Here is a 19,081-nt window from a genome sequence, read left to right as displayed (position 1 = left end):
CAGTTTCTCATCTGTAAATGAAGCCGGGCTGAACTCTCAGATCTCTCCTCCCCAGGTGGGGGCCAGGCCCTGCTCCCAGTGGCAAATGGTTATGCTTGTCTGCTAATCCCGAGGTATGAGGTCTTACCTGGTGTTTAGTTGCTGGTGAAGTTCCAAAATACTTGATGTGTTGATCAGCAGATACTGTGCCTCGTTCACCAGAGAAAGGGTGGCCATTGTACCAGGAAGTTGATCTGAAAATGATGGAGTATTTAAGAGAAGAGTTGCTTTCTCAGAATGCCAGTAAAGCATGTTTCCATAGACTTGTATTTTTTTAAAAGGTAGAGACTATTTCTACAAGGGAAAAAAAGTGATGCCCTGGCAATAATAAAAATATCCTAAGTATGGTGCATATGTCTCAATAAAGAGGAAAAAGGAGATCCCAGAATACTCTGTTTAAAATAACCTGGAGAAAATAACAATAAGGGCTGGGCACAGTGGCTCAGCTCTTTGGGAGGCTGAGGTGGGAGGATTACTTGAAGCCAGGAGTTCGACACCATCCTGGCCAACAAGGTGAAACCCTGTCTCTACTAAAAATACAAAAATTAGCCAGGCGTGGTAGTACACACCTGTAATCCCTACTACTCGGGAGGCTGAGGCAGGAGAATCGCTTGAACGTGTGAGGCGGAGGTTGCAGTGAGCCGAGGTCACACTGCACACTGCACTCTAGCCTGGGTGACACAGCAAGACTCTGCCACAAAAATATTTAGAAAATTTAAAAAATAAAACAAAAAATGCTGAGATGAAATTGTTCCAGCAAATTAGACTTGGAGGCAAGACTTGGAGGAGGAGGGGTGATGGCAGGTGCGTCCTTCCCCAGGATAGGACGGAGCAAGGCAGAGAGCCTTGGTGAGGGCAAAAGGCCCAGGGAGAGCTTCTGAATCTAATCAGGGAAAAGCTGTTTGCCCTTGGGCAAGTGCCAGATATTGACTTTCGAAATAGATAGTAGATGTTTAAAAACTACTAAAAGGGAAGGCCAGGTGCGGTGGCTCAGGCCTGTAATCCCAGCACTTTGGGAGGCCAAGGCGGGCAGATCACCTGAGGTCGGGAATTTGAGACCAGCCTGACCGACATGAAGAAACCTCGTCTCTAGTAAAAATACAAAATTAGCTGGCCGCAGTGGCACATGCCTTTAATCTTAGCTACTCAGGAGGCTGAGGTAGGAGGATCTCTTGAATTTGGGAGACAAAGGTTGCGGTGAGCTGAGATCACGCTATTGCACTCCAGCCTGAGCAACAAGAGTGAAACTCCGTCTCAGCAACAACAGCGAAACTCTGTCTTAAAAAAGAAAAAAAAAACTACTAAAAGGGGGATGAAACTATTGAAAGAAAATATTAAGTGTATTCAGAATAGCTGGCACCCTATCACCCAGCTGCCATCTCCCTTTGGCAGGCCCAGCATGACTATCATTATAGATGAAAAGGTTTGCCTGGGCCAGGACCTACTGAGCTGTCTCCAAATCAGGTGTGTGGACCCCAGAGTAGATGCAAACGGATACTTTTGAGAGAATTACCCTCCAGATCTGCCACTTGCGTATATGCTCTTTGCTAAAATGGCTCTGCCAGAGAAGGGAGGTGTAATCCCAGCGCTGTCCACAAAGACCCTGCCTCTTTCACAGAGGAAAGGCCAAGGTCTCCGAAGGCACACTCCCTCAGGGACCAACAACCTCCAGGGTAGAAGACAACAGCCCCATTCGAAACCCTGGAGGCTGAGCTGAGAAAATAAAAGGCCCTAAAGCCTGGGTGAATGATCCTCCTGTAGGCCAGATGGATTCCCATATTTTGCTGTCCACAAAACCGCAGGACCTAATTAAGTTGTCAAGTGACAGATGATGAAAGGCATTTCAATCTTAGAGCCCAGTGCTTCGGTCACATACTTCAGAAGAAATGTTTGAGTGACAGTGCACTAACGAAACCCCTTTCCGTAGCCCTTTATTTAAGCTTCTCAGAAGAGACCCGAGGCTGAACAGCAGCTATTCTGGCCATGAGTGACGGTCATTCATGGGAGTGGGAACCAATGGCAGGGTGCCCAGCCACCTCATTAAGAGACTTATTTTTGCTAATTTTTTTCTTATGTTTAATAATTATTTTTCAAAATGTATAATATACTTCAGGTTGCTTTGATCAACTATGTACTACTAAAAATTACGGGCTGGGTGCAGAGGCTCATGCCTGTAGTCCCAGCACTTTGGGAGGCCAAGGTGGGAGGATTACTTGAGCCCAAAAGTTTGAGACCAGCCTGGGCAACATGGGAGAAACCTCATCTCTATTTAAAAAAAAAAAAAAAAAAATTAAAAAAAAGAACTCAATCCAGAAGAAATTTTCTAGCACTTAAACTCTTACAATCACAGTAAACTTTAAAAAATGTTTATCCATGTCAATTTATATACACATTTTAATTTCACAGAAGTATGATAGGGTAGTAGTCAATAAAAGATTTCCAAGTACAGAATACATAACACTAAGAGAAAATTCTGTTGAGAACATGGAAAGGAAATACAAGTTGAAGAAGGAAAGAGAAAGAAATAAAAGACTGACCACTAAAAGACAGTTCATTTATATATATATATATCTCCTATATATGAAAAGGAAAGAAAGAAAACTGACCATTAAAGGACAGCTTGTTCTCTCTCTCTCTCTCTCTCTCTCTCTATATATATATATACACACACACACACACACACACACACAATGTATTTTGTAATGAATACTCATGAGATTCAAATTGCTATGGTTTAAAAAATGCTACAGTACTGAGATTCTATTGGCTACGTTGAAAAGAATAATGTACAAGTTTAAATTTAAAATGACAATGTTTACAATGTGCTGGAAATCATATCCTTTGTAGCTGTTTAAACTATTTTCAAAATTTAGATGACAATGTAAAAATGTATGAGTGAGGAATCTAGTTTTTAAAAATCCTTCTAAGGTATACCAACTCAAAAAAACTGTTTCAAGACCAGTGACTGAGACTGCCAGAGAACATGGCACCCTAAGGGGCATCCTCTAAGTATAAGTAGTCACAAGCTGACACTCCCTGATTCTGCATCGTGCAGGGAGCAGAAAGACAAGCTTTCTTCTTTCCTCTGCACCCACCACCTTCGTTCCACCAAGGCCCCATCTCCCACCAGGACAGTCCCGGCTGCCACCCACCTGTGCCTTTACTGCCTGAGTTTCCCACTCAATGCAGCCCCCTCGCCAAGTCAGGGTTGACTTTCTAACATAAGCAGTGTTACGAAGCTTCTCAGCTTAGACTCCTCCGGTGAGTCCCGCAGCCACAGAAAACGTACTACTGACTCCTAAGTAGCACACTCGTCCCTTCTTCCCATCTGTCCCCTATCACTCCCCTGCTCACATCTGACCCTCTAAACCCTTCTCTGAGCCCATGAATGCCAAGCCCTGCCACACTGCTCCCCGGTAACCAGCCCGCCTCTGTCTGCTTGAAAAACTCCTACTCCTCTTTTAAGACGCAGCTCCAAACTCACCTCCTCCCTGAAGCCCTCTGTGACTCATTCCAGGTGTAGAGGATTCTGCCCTTTATGTAAACCTTTATTACATCTCTTACATTGTAGTATCGCTGTCTGCTGGTGATTGATCTCACCTACCGAGACCCCAAAGGACCAGGACTAAGGCTTAATGATCTCAGCCATCCTCCTGAAAACCCAGCAAACCCCAGGTAGGCCATGGGTGCTATGAATAATTGGCACTTAGAGATTTCACTGCTGCTCTCTTCTCCAGATAATTTACAAGGGTGGTGTGCAGGTCCTGACAAACCCCACTCCTTTCATGTCTCTACCCCTGGAAATGCCTATTTCTCTCTCCCCTTTAATCATGTCTCTAAGCTTATCCATAGCCCAAACACCACCATCTAACTTCAATAAAATGAGCATAAATCTATTCCCCTTTTCTATCACACAGCAACTCAAATTCTTAACAGCTTATGGCATGAAAAATCATCAGAACTTTAAAAAGTCTAAGTACATTACATCCTTTGACTCCTCTCTACAGCATATACTTTTAGGGATTTATAGGTTAAACTATGGAGGGCTGCCTTAGACCCATTTTCAGTCCATATATGGTCAAATGCTATTAGTTTGGTTTATTTATTTCATGTTTTAGAAACATAAAACATAAAATATTACTGTCGGCCAGGCTGGAGTGCAGTGGTGTGATGATAACTCACTGCAGCCTCGAATTCCTGGGTTCAAAAGATCCTCCCATCTCCGTCTCCCAAGCAGCTAGGACTACAGGTGCCTGCCACCAGACCTAGTAATTTTTTAATTCTTTTTGAGACAGAGTCTCACTTTGTTACCCAGGTTGGAGTACAGTGGTGTGATCTAAACTCACTGCAACCTCCACCTCCCAGCCTCAAATGATCCTCCCACCTCAGTCTCCCAAGTAGCTGGGACTATAGGCATGCACCACCATACCTGGCTAGTATTTGTATTTTTTGAAGAGATGGGGTTTCATAATTTTTGTATGTTATTTTGCAGATACAGGGTCTTGCTATGTTGCCCAGGCTGGTCTTGAACTCCTGGGCTTAACAAATCCTCCCTCCTCGGCCTCCCAAAGTGCTGGGATTACAGGTGTGAGCTACCACGCCCAAACTCTAAATGCTATTTGGATTACAAACTAGTTCCTCTGGGAACTGATCACTAGGCCAGGTAATACAGGAACAAACTGGTAATCATTCATTCATTCGTCTAGCCATTTATGGAGCAACTATATGCCAGGTGCTATTTTAAGCATGGGGGGACAGCACTGAAGAAAACAAGCAACAATCCCTATCCTCATAGAGCTTACACCTTCTAAAAGGAAAACAGAACAAAATAAGTGAGCAAAATATATAGTCAGAAAGATGTGGAAAAAAAAGTGCCACCGAGAAAAATGAGACCGGGAAGGTTGCTACGTTGCTGCAGATTCAGGTGCAGGGTGCTGTTCTGAAGAGGGTTGCCAACCAGCCTTCCCTAAGGAGGTGACATTTGAGCAGACACAGGAGAATGATCTTTTCTGCACATCTGGTACTGTTAACTTTAAAAGTACTTTCATCTCTACTGCCTCACTTCATTCTAACAATGGTTTATGGTGGGAAAAATTGCTGACACTTACAAAAGTCTGAGGAGCTGAGGTCTATAGAAGTTGAGGCACCATGGGGTTCAAGGATTTACCAAGGTCACACCATTGTTTGGTGTTAGAGCTAAAAGCTAGCAAGCCAGATTTCCTTGCTTCCAGATCCAATCTGAGGACATAGCAAGCTATTAGGGTTTTTATCTAATACAATTGGATTAATTGTGATTTTTGAACATGCAGGAGTGAGGCTGAATGTTTGGGCAGAGGCTGGGCAGCTGGCTTTATGCCCTCCTCAGCTTCCTTAAGGGGATCATGGAGCCCACTTCTCCTGCTGACCTGGGGCTACTGCTAAAGGCTGACCACACCTGCTTTCCATACATGAGCAAGTCACCCGTAAGAGCAGTTCATGTGCTGTTTTGATGTATGCAAGGGTAAGCCAGGGTTCCTGTCCTCTAAGAACCAATTCAAAATGTAATACCTTTTCCATGTTTCTTCTTTGCATTCCTTTGAAAGTTTGAACTTTGTTTGATCAAATGACAAGGACGGCCAAAAAATGTTGACAACCAGCTTGAAATTTTTTCTCCACAGTCATAAGTATTTACTCTGGCAAAAGAGAGAGAGAGAAAGGGTGAACTCTTACAGCGTATTTATTTAAATAATAATCTAAATTGCAAAAAGTTAGATTACAAAATGAAATGAAACAAAACATTGCATGAGTCCTGAAGAGAAGGCAGCCTGAAGTGTCAGATGCTGCAGGGAGATTTCCAAGGCAGGAAGACCTGCCATCTGGGGCTTGTGTGAAGCTTTCAGACCAAATAAAAAGCTTAAACATTTCTCCTGGAAAGACCTTTTTACTATTAATTATTGACACAGAGAACCACAAAGCTTAGAATTTGGGAACTTCCAGAGTGATATGTTGCTTTCAGAAGCCCTTGAACCCAGAAATGTGTCCTATTTTTTCACCATGGGCCTGATTGAAATATCTTCTCTCACATGGACTGACATGTTTGGTTTGTAAAATGAACACTGTGCCTGTGAGTTACAGATATAAGTACTGCATTTATCAATCTGGTGTTTGAAAACTCAAGAATCCTCTAGAATTTTGTTATCCAAAATTTATTGTTCTGACTGAAAATGTGCTAAATGGATGTGTAAGTTGGTGACATTGGTGCAAGTACTGGCGAGAAGATGTAGAGTGTGCTTCACTCTTTATCCTACAAGGTGGGGACCAGTGCCCAGGATGCTCCACTGTGTCAAGCACAATCATCACATCATCACCTTTGTGCTTTCCTGGGGGTATAGCCCTTCACACTCCCAGAGTGATCCTCTGCCTATCATCCACAGCACTAATGACTGGGGTCCAACTTGGATGTAGCTTTAGCATTTAACATATCATTTCCTGCCTTGCATGATAGCATATGTTCAGGGCAGTGCACAAAGATGTCCAGTATGGTTTGATACCATGCAGTATCACCATCTACCGAGCACAGACCTACCCACTAATGAGTGCATTGTGTTAACTGGTAGGCAATCAGCACTTTGAAAGCTTTTTATTATACATAAATATTTAGTGAAGTGTTACACAGTTAACTGTTTTAGTATGTGGGTGGGGTTGAAAGGGGAATTGGTTGGGGCTTAAGATAGGATAAATTTCCCAAGATTGGAAAATTTGCTATTCCACATGTATTCAGGTACAGATAAGATTAGATAAAAAGGGATGCAGACATTTGATTTGTTCAATAAAAAGACTTAGAAACATGTACAATCAATAAACAAAATAGCAATGCTAGTACATTCAACCCCACTTTACATTTCCTAGAATTCAGTAGATGATTTATCATCAGCAACCCAGATTAGATAATAACCTATAACATGGGTATATAATCTATGAGTTATCACCTGAAAGCTAGGCTTTAGAAACCTGAGAGATGTCTTGATAACCCCCTCACCCCCAGCCTCCTTATCCAATCATCAGCTAGTTCAGGTTATTCTATTTCCAGAATATATACCTGCAGCTTCCTGACTTTCTCTCTGACCCTGGTCCAAGCCTCCATCTTGTCTCACTTGTGTTGCTAACACAGGTGCTTATGTGGCCTTCCTGCTTGCACCCCTTCCCCCTTCCAGCCACTCCACAGGCACCAGCCCGTCTTCTCAACATGCAAATCAGGTATTTTCCCTCCCCATTAAGCCTCCTCTGGAGTGTGGCAATGCCCTCCAGACTGTTCCTTCTGCATCACCTTGTCTTCCCACCCCACACCGTCCTCTTGACACTGTCCCAGGCTCTGACGGGAACAACATGGGCATTCTAGTGGGAGGGACTAAAGATCAATAAACAGATATATATTAACTTGGAAACAACAAAGGCAAAGGAGATGAATACAACAGGGGAAATGGAGAGGGAAGGGCTGGTTTCTGTAGGTAGTCATGTGGCCCTCTGAGAAAGGGGCTTTTGAGCAGACACCTGTTGGAGTTGAAACTGACAGAGGTGAGAGAACAAGCCCTGTGGAGGTATAACTAGGGGAATAGCACCAGGCAGAGGGAACAGCAAGTATAAAGACCTGAGAAGGGAGCATGCTTGGGAGGTTTGAAGACCAAAGAGCCAAGAGTGTAGTTAGAGAGAAGCATGCAAGGGAGAAATGGGCAGCAACTAGACTGAAGGGTAGCAGAGGATAGACTGCATAGGGCATTACTCTTTTCCCCTCTTTGTCAGCCTGTCAATAAAGCTGAGATTTTCACCTGCTTCAGAGTCTCACCTGTCAGCACAGACCCTGCTTTGGCGAATCTGAGTCTGTTCACTATTTTCCTCAAGAGGCACCTCTATAGGCTCCATCCCTAATGAACAAAGGTTAAAAACAAATTTAACATTGTGTAAAAACAACAGCTACTTGACTTCAAAATATACTACAAAGCTATAGTAACCAAAACAGCATGGTACTGACATAAAAATAGACATATAGACCAATGTGACAGAACCAAAATATAAATCCACACATTCACAGTCAACTGATTTCTGAATTGGAGCAAGAAGAGTTCTCTTCAATAAATGGTGCTGGAAAAAGTAGATTACCATATGCAGAAGAATAAAACTAGACCCCTATCTTTCACCATATACACAAATCAACTCAAAATGAATTAGAGACTGAAATATAAGACCCAAAACTATTAGACTACTAGAAGAAAACATCGGGGAACTGCTTCAGGACATTAGTCTGGACAAAGAATTTTTGGATAAGACCTCAAAAGCATCAGCCACAAAAGCCAAAATAGAGAACTAGAATTACAGCAAACTAAAAAGCTTCTGTACAACAAAGGGAAACAACAGAATGAAGAGACAACCAACAGAATGAGAGGAAATGTTTGCAAAACATCCATCCAGCAAGGGTTAATAACCAAATATATAAGGAAATCAACAACTCAACAGTGAAAAAAAAACCAAGTAATTCAATTTTTTTAATGAGCAAATAATCTGAATAGATACTTCTTGAACGAAGACATGCAAATGGCTAATCGATACATTTTTTTTAAATGTTCAACATCACTAATCATCAGGGGAATGCAAACCAAAACCACAATGAGACCTTACCCCAGTTAGAATGGCTATTATCAGAATGACAAAAAAATAACAAATGCTGTTGAGGATGCAGAGAAAGGGGAACTCTTACACACTGTTGGTGGGAATGTGAATTAGTATAGCAATCATGGAAAAGACTACTGGGGTTCTTCAGAAAACTAAAAATAAAAATACCATATGATCCAGCAATCCCACTTCTGGGTATTTATCCAAAGGAAAGGAAAATCAGAGGAAAAAAAGAATGGTGGATAGGAGACAGGACTAATGTACAGCTCCCAGTTAGATGGACAGAACAGCATGTAGAGACTCACGCTGTGAACTTTTGCTCCACGAACCACTGCAGGAACATATCAGGAAAACTGATAAAATTCACAGACACTTTGAAAGAAGCAGCTTGCTGCTCCAAACACCACAAGATAGCCAAAAATTTGAGTTCCCAAAGAGTGAGAAGGCAAGAAGTTGGCCTCTGAACACACACCCCCATTGAGGAACCTGAAAATCCAGATCACAAGAGAAGGATTTAACCTTACCTAGAGCTGAAATGGATTTAGGGAGCCAAGTAAAATATAAAAGTAGAAGAAGGAGTGGGAAGCGCCCTGTAGGGACTCCTGGTCCCCAGCTTGAACCCCAGGAAAGCCATTCCTGGACTCATCTCACAGGGGTCCTTGGGGAAGGGAAGGCAGCCAGTGGAAATGGGGAGGGGCCACAGAGTGAAGGAAGTTCCTAGCTTGACTTTGTAATCATTTTAACTGAGCACAAACTTTCCTAAGTAGAATCCAGAGGAGGAGACAAAAGGGAAGTAAAGATACAAGCGTAGAAGCTGCAGCCATTGGTCCTGACTGGCAGGGAGGAGCAAGGCCTGAGAGCCCTGCTTGCTTTCTCAGCAGGAGGCTTGTAACCTGGGGCAAGATCTCAGCCCTGCTTACCAGATGCTTGTACCGAAACCTCAGCGCAGCTGGGGAGGCACAGTGGGAGTGAGACTGACCTGGCTGCCTGTGTGGGAGCTGGGTGAGGTCTGTCACTGCCAGCTTTCCCCCATGTCTCTGGAGACCTATTTGACACAGCAGAAATGGCCAAAATTTCCCTGGGAACGTAACTCCATTCGTCTGAGAACCAGTCCCCCACCCCCAGAGTGGCCACAGCAAGTCCTGCCCAAGGAGAGTATGATCTCAGACCCACCTAACCTGCCTCCACCTGATTGGTTTTTCTCTACTTGACCTGATAGCCAAAGACAAAAGATATGATCTCTTGGGGGCTCTGTGGCCCTGTTTATTATCTGAGAAACCCAAGTACCTATCCTAGCCAAGGCAGGGCAAGATTATATCCCCCTTCTACTGCTGCAGCTGGTGTTCTCTTGAAAACACCACCTTCTGGCTGGAGGCCAACGAACTCAAGCCATTACAGCAACTCGTAAGACAACAACTCTGCTCCAAAGAAGGAGAAAACAACAGCTCATTCCACCACCTGCAACACCCTGGCTAACCAGAGGTCCTGAGTGTGTCCATGTGACAACTTCACTGCTAACATAACCAGCATTCAAGAAAACCAGCGCACTAAACAAAACTACAACCAAGGACTAAAACCAATGCACTAAAACAAAACTACAACGAAGGACTCCCACAGAGTCCGCTTTACTCCCCTGACACCTTCACTAGAGCAGGTGCTGTTATCCATGGCTGGAAGACCTGAATGTGAATCACATCACAGGACTCTTCGCAGACAGCTCTTAGCACCACCCTGGAGCCCCAGAGTTCCGCTGAGTGGCTAGAACCAGAAGGGCAATAACAATCAGTGCAGTCTGGCATTTTAGAAGCCGTATCCATACAGGAAGGGGGAGAGCACAACATCAAGACAGCACCCCTGGGACAAAAGAATGTGAATAGCAGCCTTGAGTTCCATATCTTCCCACTGAAACAGTCTATCCAAATGAGAAGTAACCAGGAAAGTCATTTTGGTAATATGACAAAACAAGATTCTATAACACCATCAAAAGATCATTCTAGCTCTCCAGCAATGGATCTAAACCAAGAGGAAATATCTGAATTGCCAGAAAAAGAATTCAGAAGATTGACTATTAAGCTACTTAAGAAGGACCAGAGAAAGGTGAAAACTATTTTAAAGAAATTTTTTAAAATACAGGATATGGATGAAAAAGTCTCCAGAGAAATAGATATCATAAAGAAAAGATGATCACAACTTCTAGAAATGAAAGACATACTTAGAGAAATGCAAAATACACTGGAAAGTTTCAGCAATAGTATTGAAAAAGTAGAAGAAAGAACTTCAGAGCCCAAAGACAAGGCTTTCAAATTAACCCAATCCAACAAAGACAAATACAAAATAATTTTTAAAAATGAACAAAGACTCCATGAAATTTTGGATTATTTTAAATGACCAAACATAAGAATAATTGGTGTCCCTGAGGAATAAGAGAATCTAAAACTTTGGAAAACCTATTTGAGGAAATAATCTAGGAAAACTTCTCTGGTCTCACTAGAGATCTAGACATCCACATATAAAAAGCTCAAAGAATACCTGGGAAATTCATTGCAAAAAGATTATCACCTAGGCACATAGTAATCAGGTTAGCTAAAGTCAAGATGAAGGAAAGAATCTAAAGAACTGTGAGGCAAGAGCATTAGTAACCCAAAAGGAAAACCTAGCAAATTAACAGCAGATTTCTCAGCAGAAATCTTGCAAGTTAGAAAGGATTGGAGTCCTATCTTCGCCTCCTTAAACAAAATAATTATCAGCCAAGAATTTTGCATCCAGTGAAACAAAGCTTCATAAATGAAGGAGAGATAGTCTTTTTTAGAAAAACAAATACTGACAGAATTTGTGACTAACAATCCAGCACTACAAAAAAAAAAATGGTAAAAGAAGTCCTAATCAAAATACCATCATCATTATTCACAGAACTAGAAAAAAATGATCCTAAAATTTATATGGAAACAAAAAAACAGCCCATTTAGCCAAAGCGAGACTAAGCAAAAAGAACAAATCTGAAGGCATCACATTACCCAACTTCAAACTATACTACAAGGCTATTTTTACCAAAACAGCATGGCACTGGTATTAAAAAGCAGGCACACAGACCAATGGTACAGAATAAAGAACCCAGAAATAAAGCCAAATACTTACAACCAACTGATTTTTGACAAAGCAGATGAAAACAAAGTGGGGAAAGGACACCATATTCAACAAATGGTGCGGAGATAACTGGCAAGTCACATGTAAAAACATGAAAATGGATCCTCATCTCTCACCTTATACAAAAATCAACTGAAGATGGATCAAAGACTTAAATCTAAGACATGAAACCATAAAAGTCTTAGAAGATAAGATTGGAAAAACCCTTCTAGATATTGGGGTAAGCAAAGAATTCATGACCAAAACCCCAAAAGTAAATGCAACAAAAACAAAGATAAATAGATGGGACTTAATTTAAAAAGCTTCTGCATAGCAAAAGAAACACTCAGAAGAGTAAAGAGACAATCCACAAAGTGAGAGAGAATATTTGCAAACCATGCATCTGACAAAGGACTAATTTCCAGAATCTATAAGGAACTCAAACAAATCAACAACAAAAATCAAATAATCTCATCAAAAAGTGGGCTAAGGACATAAATGGAAAATTTTCAAGAGAAGACATACAAATGGCCAACAAACATGAGAAAATGCTCATCATTACTAATTATCAAGGAAATGCAAATCAAAACCACAATGTAATACCATCTTACTCCTGCAAGAATGGCCACAATTTAAAAATTGAAAAATAATTGATGCTGGCATAGATGTGGTGAAAAGGGAATACTTTATCCTGCTGGTGGGAATGTAAACTATTAAAACCACTAGGGAAAACAATATGGAGTTTCCTTAAAGAACTAAAAGTAGAACTACCATTTGATCCAGCAACCCTACTACTGGGTATCTACCCAGAGGAAAAGAAGTCATTATACAAAAAAGACACTTGCACACATATGTTTATAGCAGCACAATTCACAATTGCAAAAATACGGAAACATGGAGAGATCTCATCTTTTTTTTAACTTTTAAGTTCCGGGGTACAAGTGCAGGTTTCTTACACAGGTAAACTTGTGTTATGGGGGTTTGTTATACAGATTAGTTCATCACCTGGGTATTAAGCCTAATATTCATTAGTTATTTTTCCTGATCCTCCCCATCCTCCCACCCTCCACCCTCCTGTAGGTCTCAGTGTCTATTGTTCCCCTCTATGTGTCCATGTGTTCTCATCATTTAGCTCCCATTTATAAGTGAGAACATGTGGTATTTGGTTTTCTGTTCCTGTGCTGGTTTGCTAAGGTTAATGGCCTCTAGCTTCATCTATGTCCCTGAAAAAGACATGATCTCATTCTTTTTTATGGCTGCATAGTATTCCATGGTGTATATGTACCACATAACATAAACACACAGTAAACAACAGTAAACAAACAAATAAAAAAACCAAATAACCTAATTTAAAAATGAGTTAGTGGCCAGGCGCAGTGGCTCATGCCTGTAATCCCAGCACTTTGGGAGTTTGAGGCGGGCAAATCACGAGGTCAGGAGATTGAGACCATCCTGGCTAACACGGTGAAACCCCGTCTCTACTAAAAATACGAAAATTAGCCAGGCGTGGTGGCAGGTGCCTGCAGTCCCAGCTACTCGGAAGGCTGAGGCAGGAGAATGGTGTGAACCTGGGAGGCGGAGCTTGCAGTGAGCCGAGATAGTGCCACTGCACTACAGCCTGGGTGACAGAGCGAGACTCCATCTCAAAAAAAAAAAAACAAAAAAAAAACAGGTTAAAGATCTGAATAGGTATTTCTCCAAAGAAGATGTACTAATGGTCAATGTGTATATGAAAAATGCTTAACATCACTAACAATCAGGGAAATGCAAATTAAAATCAAAATGAGATATCACTCTACACCTGTCAGGATGGCTATTGTCAAAAGAAAACAAACAAACAAAAGACAGTAAGTGTTGGTGAGAATGTGGAAAATGAGCCCTTGCAACCACTGGTGGGTATGCAAGAATTTTCAGTTAATATGAAAAACAATATTGAGATTCCTTAGAAAATTAAAAATAGAACTATCATATGATCCAATGATCCCACTTCTGGGTACTTATCCAAAATAATTTCAATCAGGATGCTGAAGATTTATTAGCACTCCCAATGTTCATTGCAGCTCTATTTCCAATAGCCAAGATATGGATACAATCTAAATGTCCATTAAGAGATGAGTAAAGTAAATGTGGTATAGTCATTCTATTGAATACTACTCAATCTTAGATTCTGCAATATGTGACAACAGACAATTTTAAAAACTGGGATACTGGGGCCGACACAGTGGCTTATGCTTATAATCCCATCACTTTGGGAGGTCAAGGTGGGCAGATCATCTGAGGTTGGGAGTTCAAGACCAGCCTGACCAACATGGAGAAACCCTGTCTCTACTAAAAATACAAAATTAGGCAGGCATGGTGCTGCTTGCCTGCAATCCTAGCTACTCGGGAGGCTGAGGCAGGAGAATCGCTTGAACCCAGGAGGCAGAGTTTGCAGTGAGCAGAGATCATGTCATTGCACTCTAGCCTGGACAACAAGAGCAAAACTCCATCTCAAAAAAAAAAAAAAAAAAAAGTGGGGGGGCGTGGGATATCAAGACTCATACTCTAATAATAACACTGGCCTCTTGGTTCAAGGAAAAATAAACCACGGGAACAGAATAGAACACTTACAGCCAAGAAACACAATCATGAATATGTGGAAATGTTATATATCACAAAAGTACAACTACAAGTTAGGGAGGAAATGGGAATGTCCTAAAAATGGTAAGTGGGATGGGGAAGGAGGAGGAGTGAGACTCAGGAGAGGTCCACAGGAAATTTCTGCTGTATCTGTAATGTTTTTTATCTTTTTTAAAGCCAGCACCACAACTGCTATGTAATGTTTTATGTATATATTGTGTGTGTATGTATGTATGTATATATGTATGCATGTTTAAAAAGAAAAAGGAAGAGCAGGAGGAGGAGGACCTAAAGGAAATGTGGCCAAATATTAAGATTTGCTAAAATTGAACGCTGTAATTGTGCATTATTCTTTACTATCTGTGTTGCCCAACACTGTAGCATAGCTACGCGTAGCTATTTAAATTAATTAAAATCAAGTAAAATTTAAAATTCAGTTCTAGTGTCCCACTAGCCACATTTCAATAGTCACATGTGACTGGTGGCCACTAAACTGGACAAGGTATAGTTTGAACACTTTTATCATCACAGAAACTTCTACTGCACAGAGTGGGCCTATACTTCTCTATAGGTTTGATCATTCATATCATTCATAATAAAAATCAACAAGGATAAATTAAAGCCTGCAGTATACATGATGAGCGAAGAAAATAAAAGAAACTTAAGTAAAAAGGATATAATCTCATTCATATAAAGTTTATACCTCTTTGAGACATCATCATCCTCTGTCGCCCAGGCTGGAGGGCAGTGGTGTGATCTGGGTTCACTGCAACCTCCACCTCCAGGACTCAAGCAATTCTCCTGCCTCAGCCTTCCGAGTACCTGAGTAGCTGGGATCACAGGTACATGCCACCATGCCCAACTTATTTTCGTAGTTTTGTATTTTTAGTAGAGAAGGGGTTTCATCATGTTGGCCAGGCTGGTCTCAAACTCCTGACCTCGAGTGATCTGCCCACCTCGGCCTTCCAAAGTGTTGGGATTACAGGCGTAAGCCACTGCACCTGGCCCCTCTTTACTGTCTGATTGGACTGTCAGATCTTTATCTCTCCCGAAATTTCCCAAAACCAAAGGGGAACAAACTCTTTGTTGCGTTTCCTAGACACTATTTCCCTTACTCTCAGGTTATTTTACCCAGTTTTTCCCTTGAGACAAGGTCTTGCTCTGTCGCCCAGGCCGGAATGCAGTGGCACGATCTCAGTTCACTGCAACTTCCACCTCCCGGGTTCAAGTGATTCTGGTGCCTCAGTCTCCTGAGTAGCTGGGATTACAGGCATGTGCCACCACACCCAGGATAACTTTTTATTTTTTTATAGAGACGAGGTCTCACTGTCTTGTCCAGGCTGTTGGGTTATTCTAACATTTGGTAGAGCATTTCATATGAGTATAAAAACTGCTCTTAGGAGCTGCTCTGTGAAAATGAAGTGGTTTTCCCACCTTTGGCTTTGATGACCATGATCCTTTGCTGCAGGTCGATGAAGGGCTGGATCAGGCAGAGCCGCGGTTCCTGCTTCTGACTCAGGCAAACACCGTTGTGATTCACAACCATCCAGCTCCGGTCATATAGCAGCCCTTGGTTTCCTACAGGCCACCTGGTCACCTAAACAAAAAGGTAGATGTGTCTTAGGCCAGGGCTCCCCAAAGATGGTCTTCACCTATTTGTACAGTGGCTACACAAACACAGATGGACTTCATGAATTCAGCACCTACTCTGGAAGTAAGAAAGGGAGGAAGAGAAGAAACTAAAACAAAGAGGACAATGCAAAGGAGATGACATGGGAGCTGGATATCTCCCATTCAGCCTCCAGGTCCACACTCCACCCTTCTCCACTTCAAGCCATGTTTTAAGTAGGTAATGTTTTAAGTAGGTAACTTTTAACAAATGTTAAGATTTGAGTACAAGAGTGCAGTGAAAAGCAAGCCTCCTTTCCCAGCTGGCTCCAGCCGTTGCTCTTTTTTTTTTTTCTGTTGTTTTGTTTGTTTGTTTTAAGACGGAATCTTGCTCTGTTGCCCAGGCTGGAGTGTAGTGGTGCAGTCTCGGCTCACTGAAACCTCTGCTTCCTGGGCTTAAGCTATTCTCCTGTCTCAGCCTCCTGAGTAGCTGGGATTACAGGCACCTGCCACCATGCCCAGCTAATTTTTGTATTTTAAGTAAAGACAGGGTTTCACCATGTTAGCCAGGCTGGTCTCAAACTCCTGACCTCCAGGAGACACATCCCATTCATTTGTCCCAATGTTGGTGACGTCAACTTTTGTCACTTGGTTAACATGGGGTCTATTAGGTTTCTCCATTGTAAAATTCATCAATAAGTAAGTGGTACTTACCAATTAATAAGTATTTTATGGAGAGATATTTTCAGAATATGCAGATAACGTGTTACTTAACAAATTTTCATTCATTTGATTTAGCATCTATTGACAACTATTGCCTAAACCAATTATTGGCACAATGGTTGCAAAGTGGTTTTTAAAATTCTATCATTGATTTATTAGTTGGTATTCTATAGTAGGGTTGAGCTTCTTCTCTATTTATTCGCTAATTCATTTTTACTTTCTATTGGACTCATGGAGTCCTGTGTTGCTCAAATGCTCACCACTCATCACTATCAGTACTTATTTTGATGTACATATTGCCAAAGACTTGGCCAACAGGAGCTCCTTCAAGCTGGCTCCTGTGTCCTTTTGACATATCTTCAGGTCACCTGGGCAAAGTGCTTAACCTCAAAACCCTCAGGCTCCATATCTATAAAATAGGGATAATATTACTATCCACCTCATATTTCACCATTTTAAGGATCAAATGAAACAAATAAACACAGACAATGCTTCAGCACACAGCCAGCACACACATTCGGTGAAAGTTGCAGCTATAATTAGTAAAAGTAATGACATATTCACCGCTCAGAAACAGGGTCCTCTCAGGAGTCCCTGTGAGCAGAGTCATGTTCAAAAGTCAACACAGACCAAGAAGGGAAGCATGAGAATGGCTTTTCTCACCACAACACTCTGATGAATGATTTTGATCTTCTTCATGCTTTTCTTCACTTTATCAAAAAATATACAGAGAGAGAGACAGCGAATAATAAAATAAATAAAGAGAAGGACTTTCTGTGCTGCTGTGAAAATCCTTACCTCAAACGCAGCACAGGATTTGATTGGATAGAGGTAAAGGTTGGTGACAACAAGTGGCCCAAGGGCCCCCTGCAGGACTCCTGCAGCTTTCTCTGAAGGAATCTGCTGGGTTCTGGCGACGTCACACACAGGTGGGGCCACAGGCACAGCATTTACAGTAGTAGATGAGTTGTTCCAAACCCCGGAGCCTGTGAGGGCATCTTCCTGAGGCAAGAGGCTATGTCTGCCCATGACAGCAGGTATAACGTCAGCCTGGCTCTCTGCTGATGGGGCTTCAGCCTCCCCAGTGTCAGCATAGGTCTGAGGGACAGGCCAGTCCCCTGATGAGTGCAGGCGGGTGTCTATGATGAACCTAAGAAAGGCCTGGACATCATCCAGCGTTGACATGTATCCAAATGAAATCCTCACAGATCCTGTGGGCTGCCCATCTATGAGGTCCATATTGTCCCCACAGACGTGACCAGCCTAGGATAAGAGGGAAGCGCATCAGCCAGAGTGACCCCTTTCTCATAGAGACATTGCAAACAGTTTGACAAAATAAATTTTGTTAATTTAAAAATTAACCCAGGAAAACAGAACTGCAACATTAATATGCGCTGTGCATCTGAGACATAGCTCAGCTCTCTACACGCAGGGGACAACTTTCTGGATCTCATTTTGCTCAACTGTAAATTGGGACCAATATCAATCTCAACGGGCCATTAAAAAGTTTAATAGAAATACTTCATGGAAAGCATTTACCTAGAGCCAGGCACAGGGCTGGCTCACAGAGGGGTCAAAACACAGACTAAGGTTTCAGAAGCACCAAGGGGTCAACCTCAAGGTCTACCCGAGGCTGAGGTGGGAGAAACATCACTGGTCACCCTCGTTAGCCTCTCAGTACTGAGGGGAGGCCTGCATCCCTGAGAGCTGCCCCTTGACAACAGGGAAAGGCAGAGATGCTTCCCCTGCAAATGACCAGCCTCGGGCCACTGTGAAGGTCAAGGTCAGCTTGAGTACCTCTGCCGGGAGGTGCGGAAGAAAGACAGGAGAATCTCAGTCTCCAAGCCCGGCTACCTGGTGTTGGTCACTGGTCAGCACAGTGCATGGAGCAGCCCCGGACAAACCTCGGTGCTGGATCCGGGTCAGACACCCGAAGAAATGGAGCCACAGCATTCCATAGGACCAAATATTCTTTCTGGAGCTGTGTTTGTGTTCTGAGCCTCCCTCTCCCTCTCTATTTCTTCTCCTCCCTCTCTCCTATCTCCTCCCTCTCCTTCTCTCCTATCCCTCTTTCTTTTTAAACAAAACTCAGTTCATGGTTAGTTGAGATCTAGTACATACAATATTTCATGGCAACCAAAGGAAAATCAAATTAGAAACTCAAACCAATGAAGACTCTTTGCCACTCAAATTATCCCTAATGAAATGGTTCAAAACAGGCTACACCCTGAAGTGAAAAACCTCAGCCTGGGGGAGAGACAGGGAGGGTGGGGAATCTGGGAGACGCAGAATCCCTGGAGCCCTAGAAGATTCCACTCCGCAC

General features: G+C 42.3%; 1 protein-coding gene across 1 annotated transcript in view; it reads right to left on the bottom strand.

Moving 5' to 3' along the window:
- The window catches only part of MOCOS (molybdenum cofactor sulfurase), a gene marked incomplete at its 5' end in the record, with an annotated part of 58,097 nt that overhangs the window by 11,603 nt on the left and 27,413 nt on the right, over positions 1 to 19,081 (bottom strand). The window contains 5 exons of the mRNA XM_011974445.1: positions 128 to 233; positions 5,587 to 5,711; positions 7,862 to 7,940; positions 15,862 to 16,024; positions 17,557 to 18,021. Of these exons, the coding sequence (XP_011829835.1) occupies positions 128 to 233; positions 5,587 to 5,711; positions 7,862 to 7,940; positions 15,862 to 16,024; positions 17,557 to 18,021 (938 nt within the window). The remainder of the gene's footprint in view (positions 1 to 127; positions 234 to 5,586; positions 5,712 to 7,861; positions 7,941 to 15,861; positions 16,025 to 17,556; positions 18,022 to 19,081) is intronic.

Source organism: Mandrillus leucophaeus, unplaced genomic scaffold (assembly GCF_000951045.1).
Source record: "Mandrillus leucophaeus isolate KB7577 unplaced genomic scaffold, Mleu.le_1.0 Scaffold145, whole genome shotgun sequence".
Taxonomy (NCBI): domain Eukaryota; kingdom Metazoa; phylum Chordata; class Mammalia; order Primates; family Cercopithecidae; genus Mandrillus; species Mandrillus leucophaeus.
Note: the sequence above shows the minus strand (reverse complement) of the source record. Positions and strands in the feature narration are given on the sequence as shown.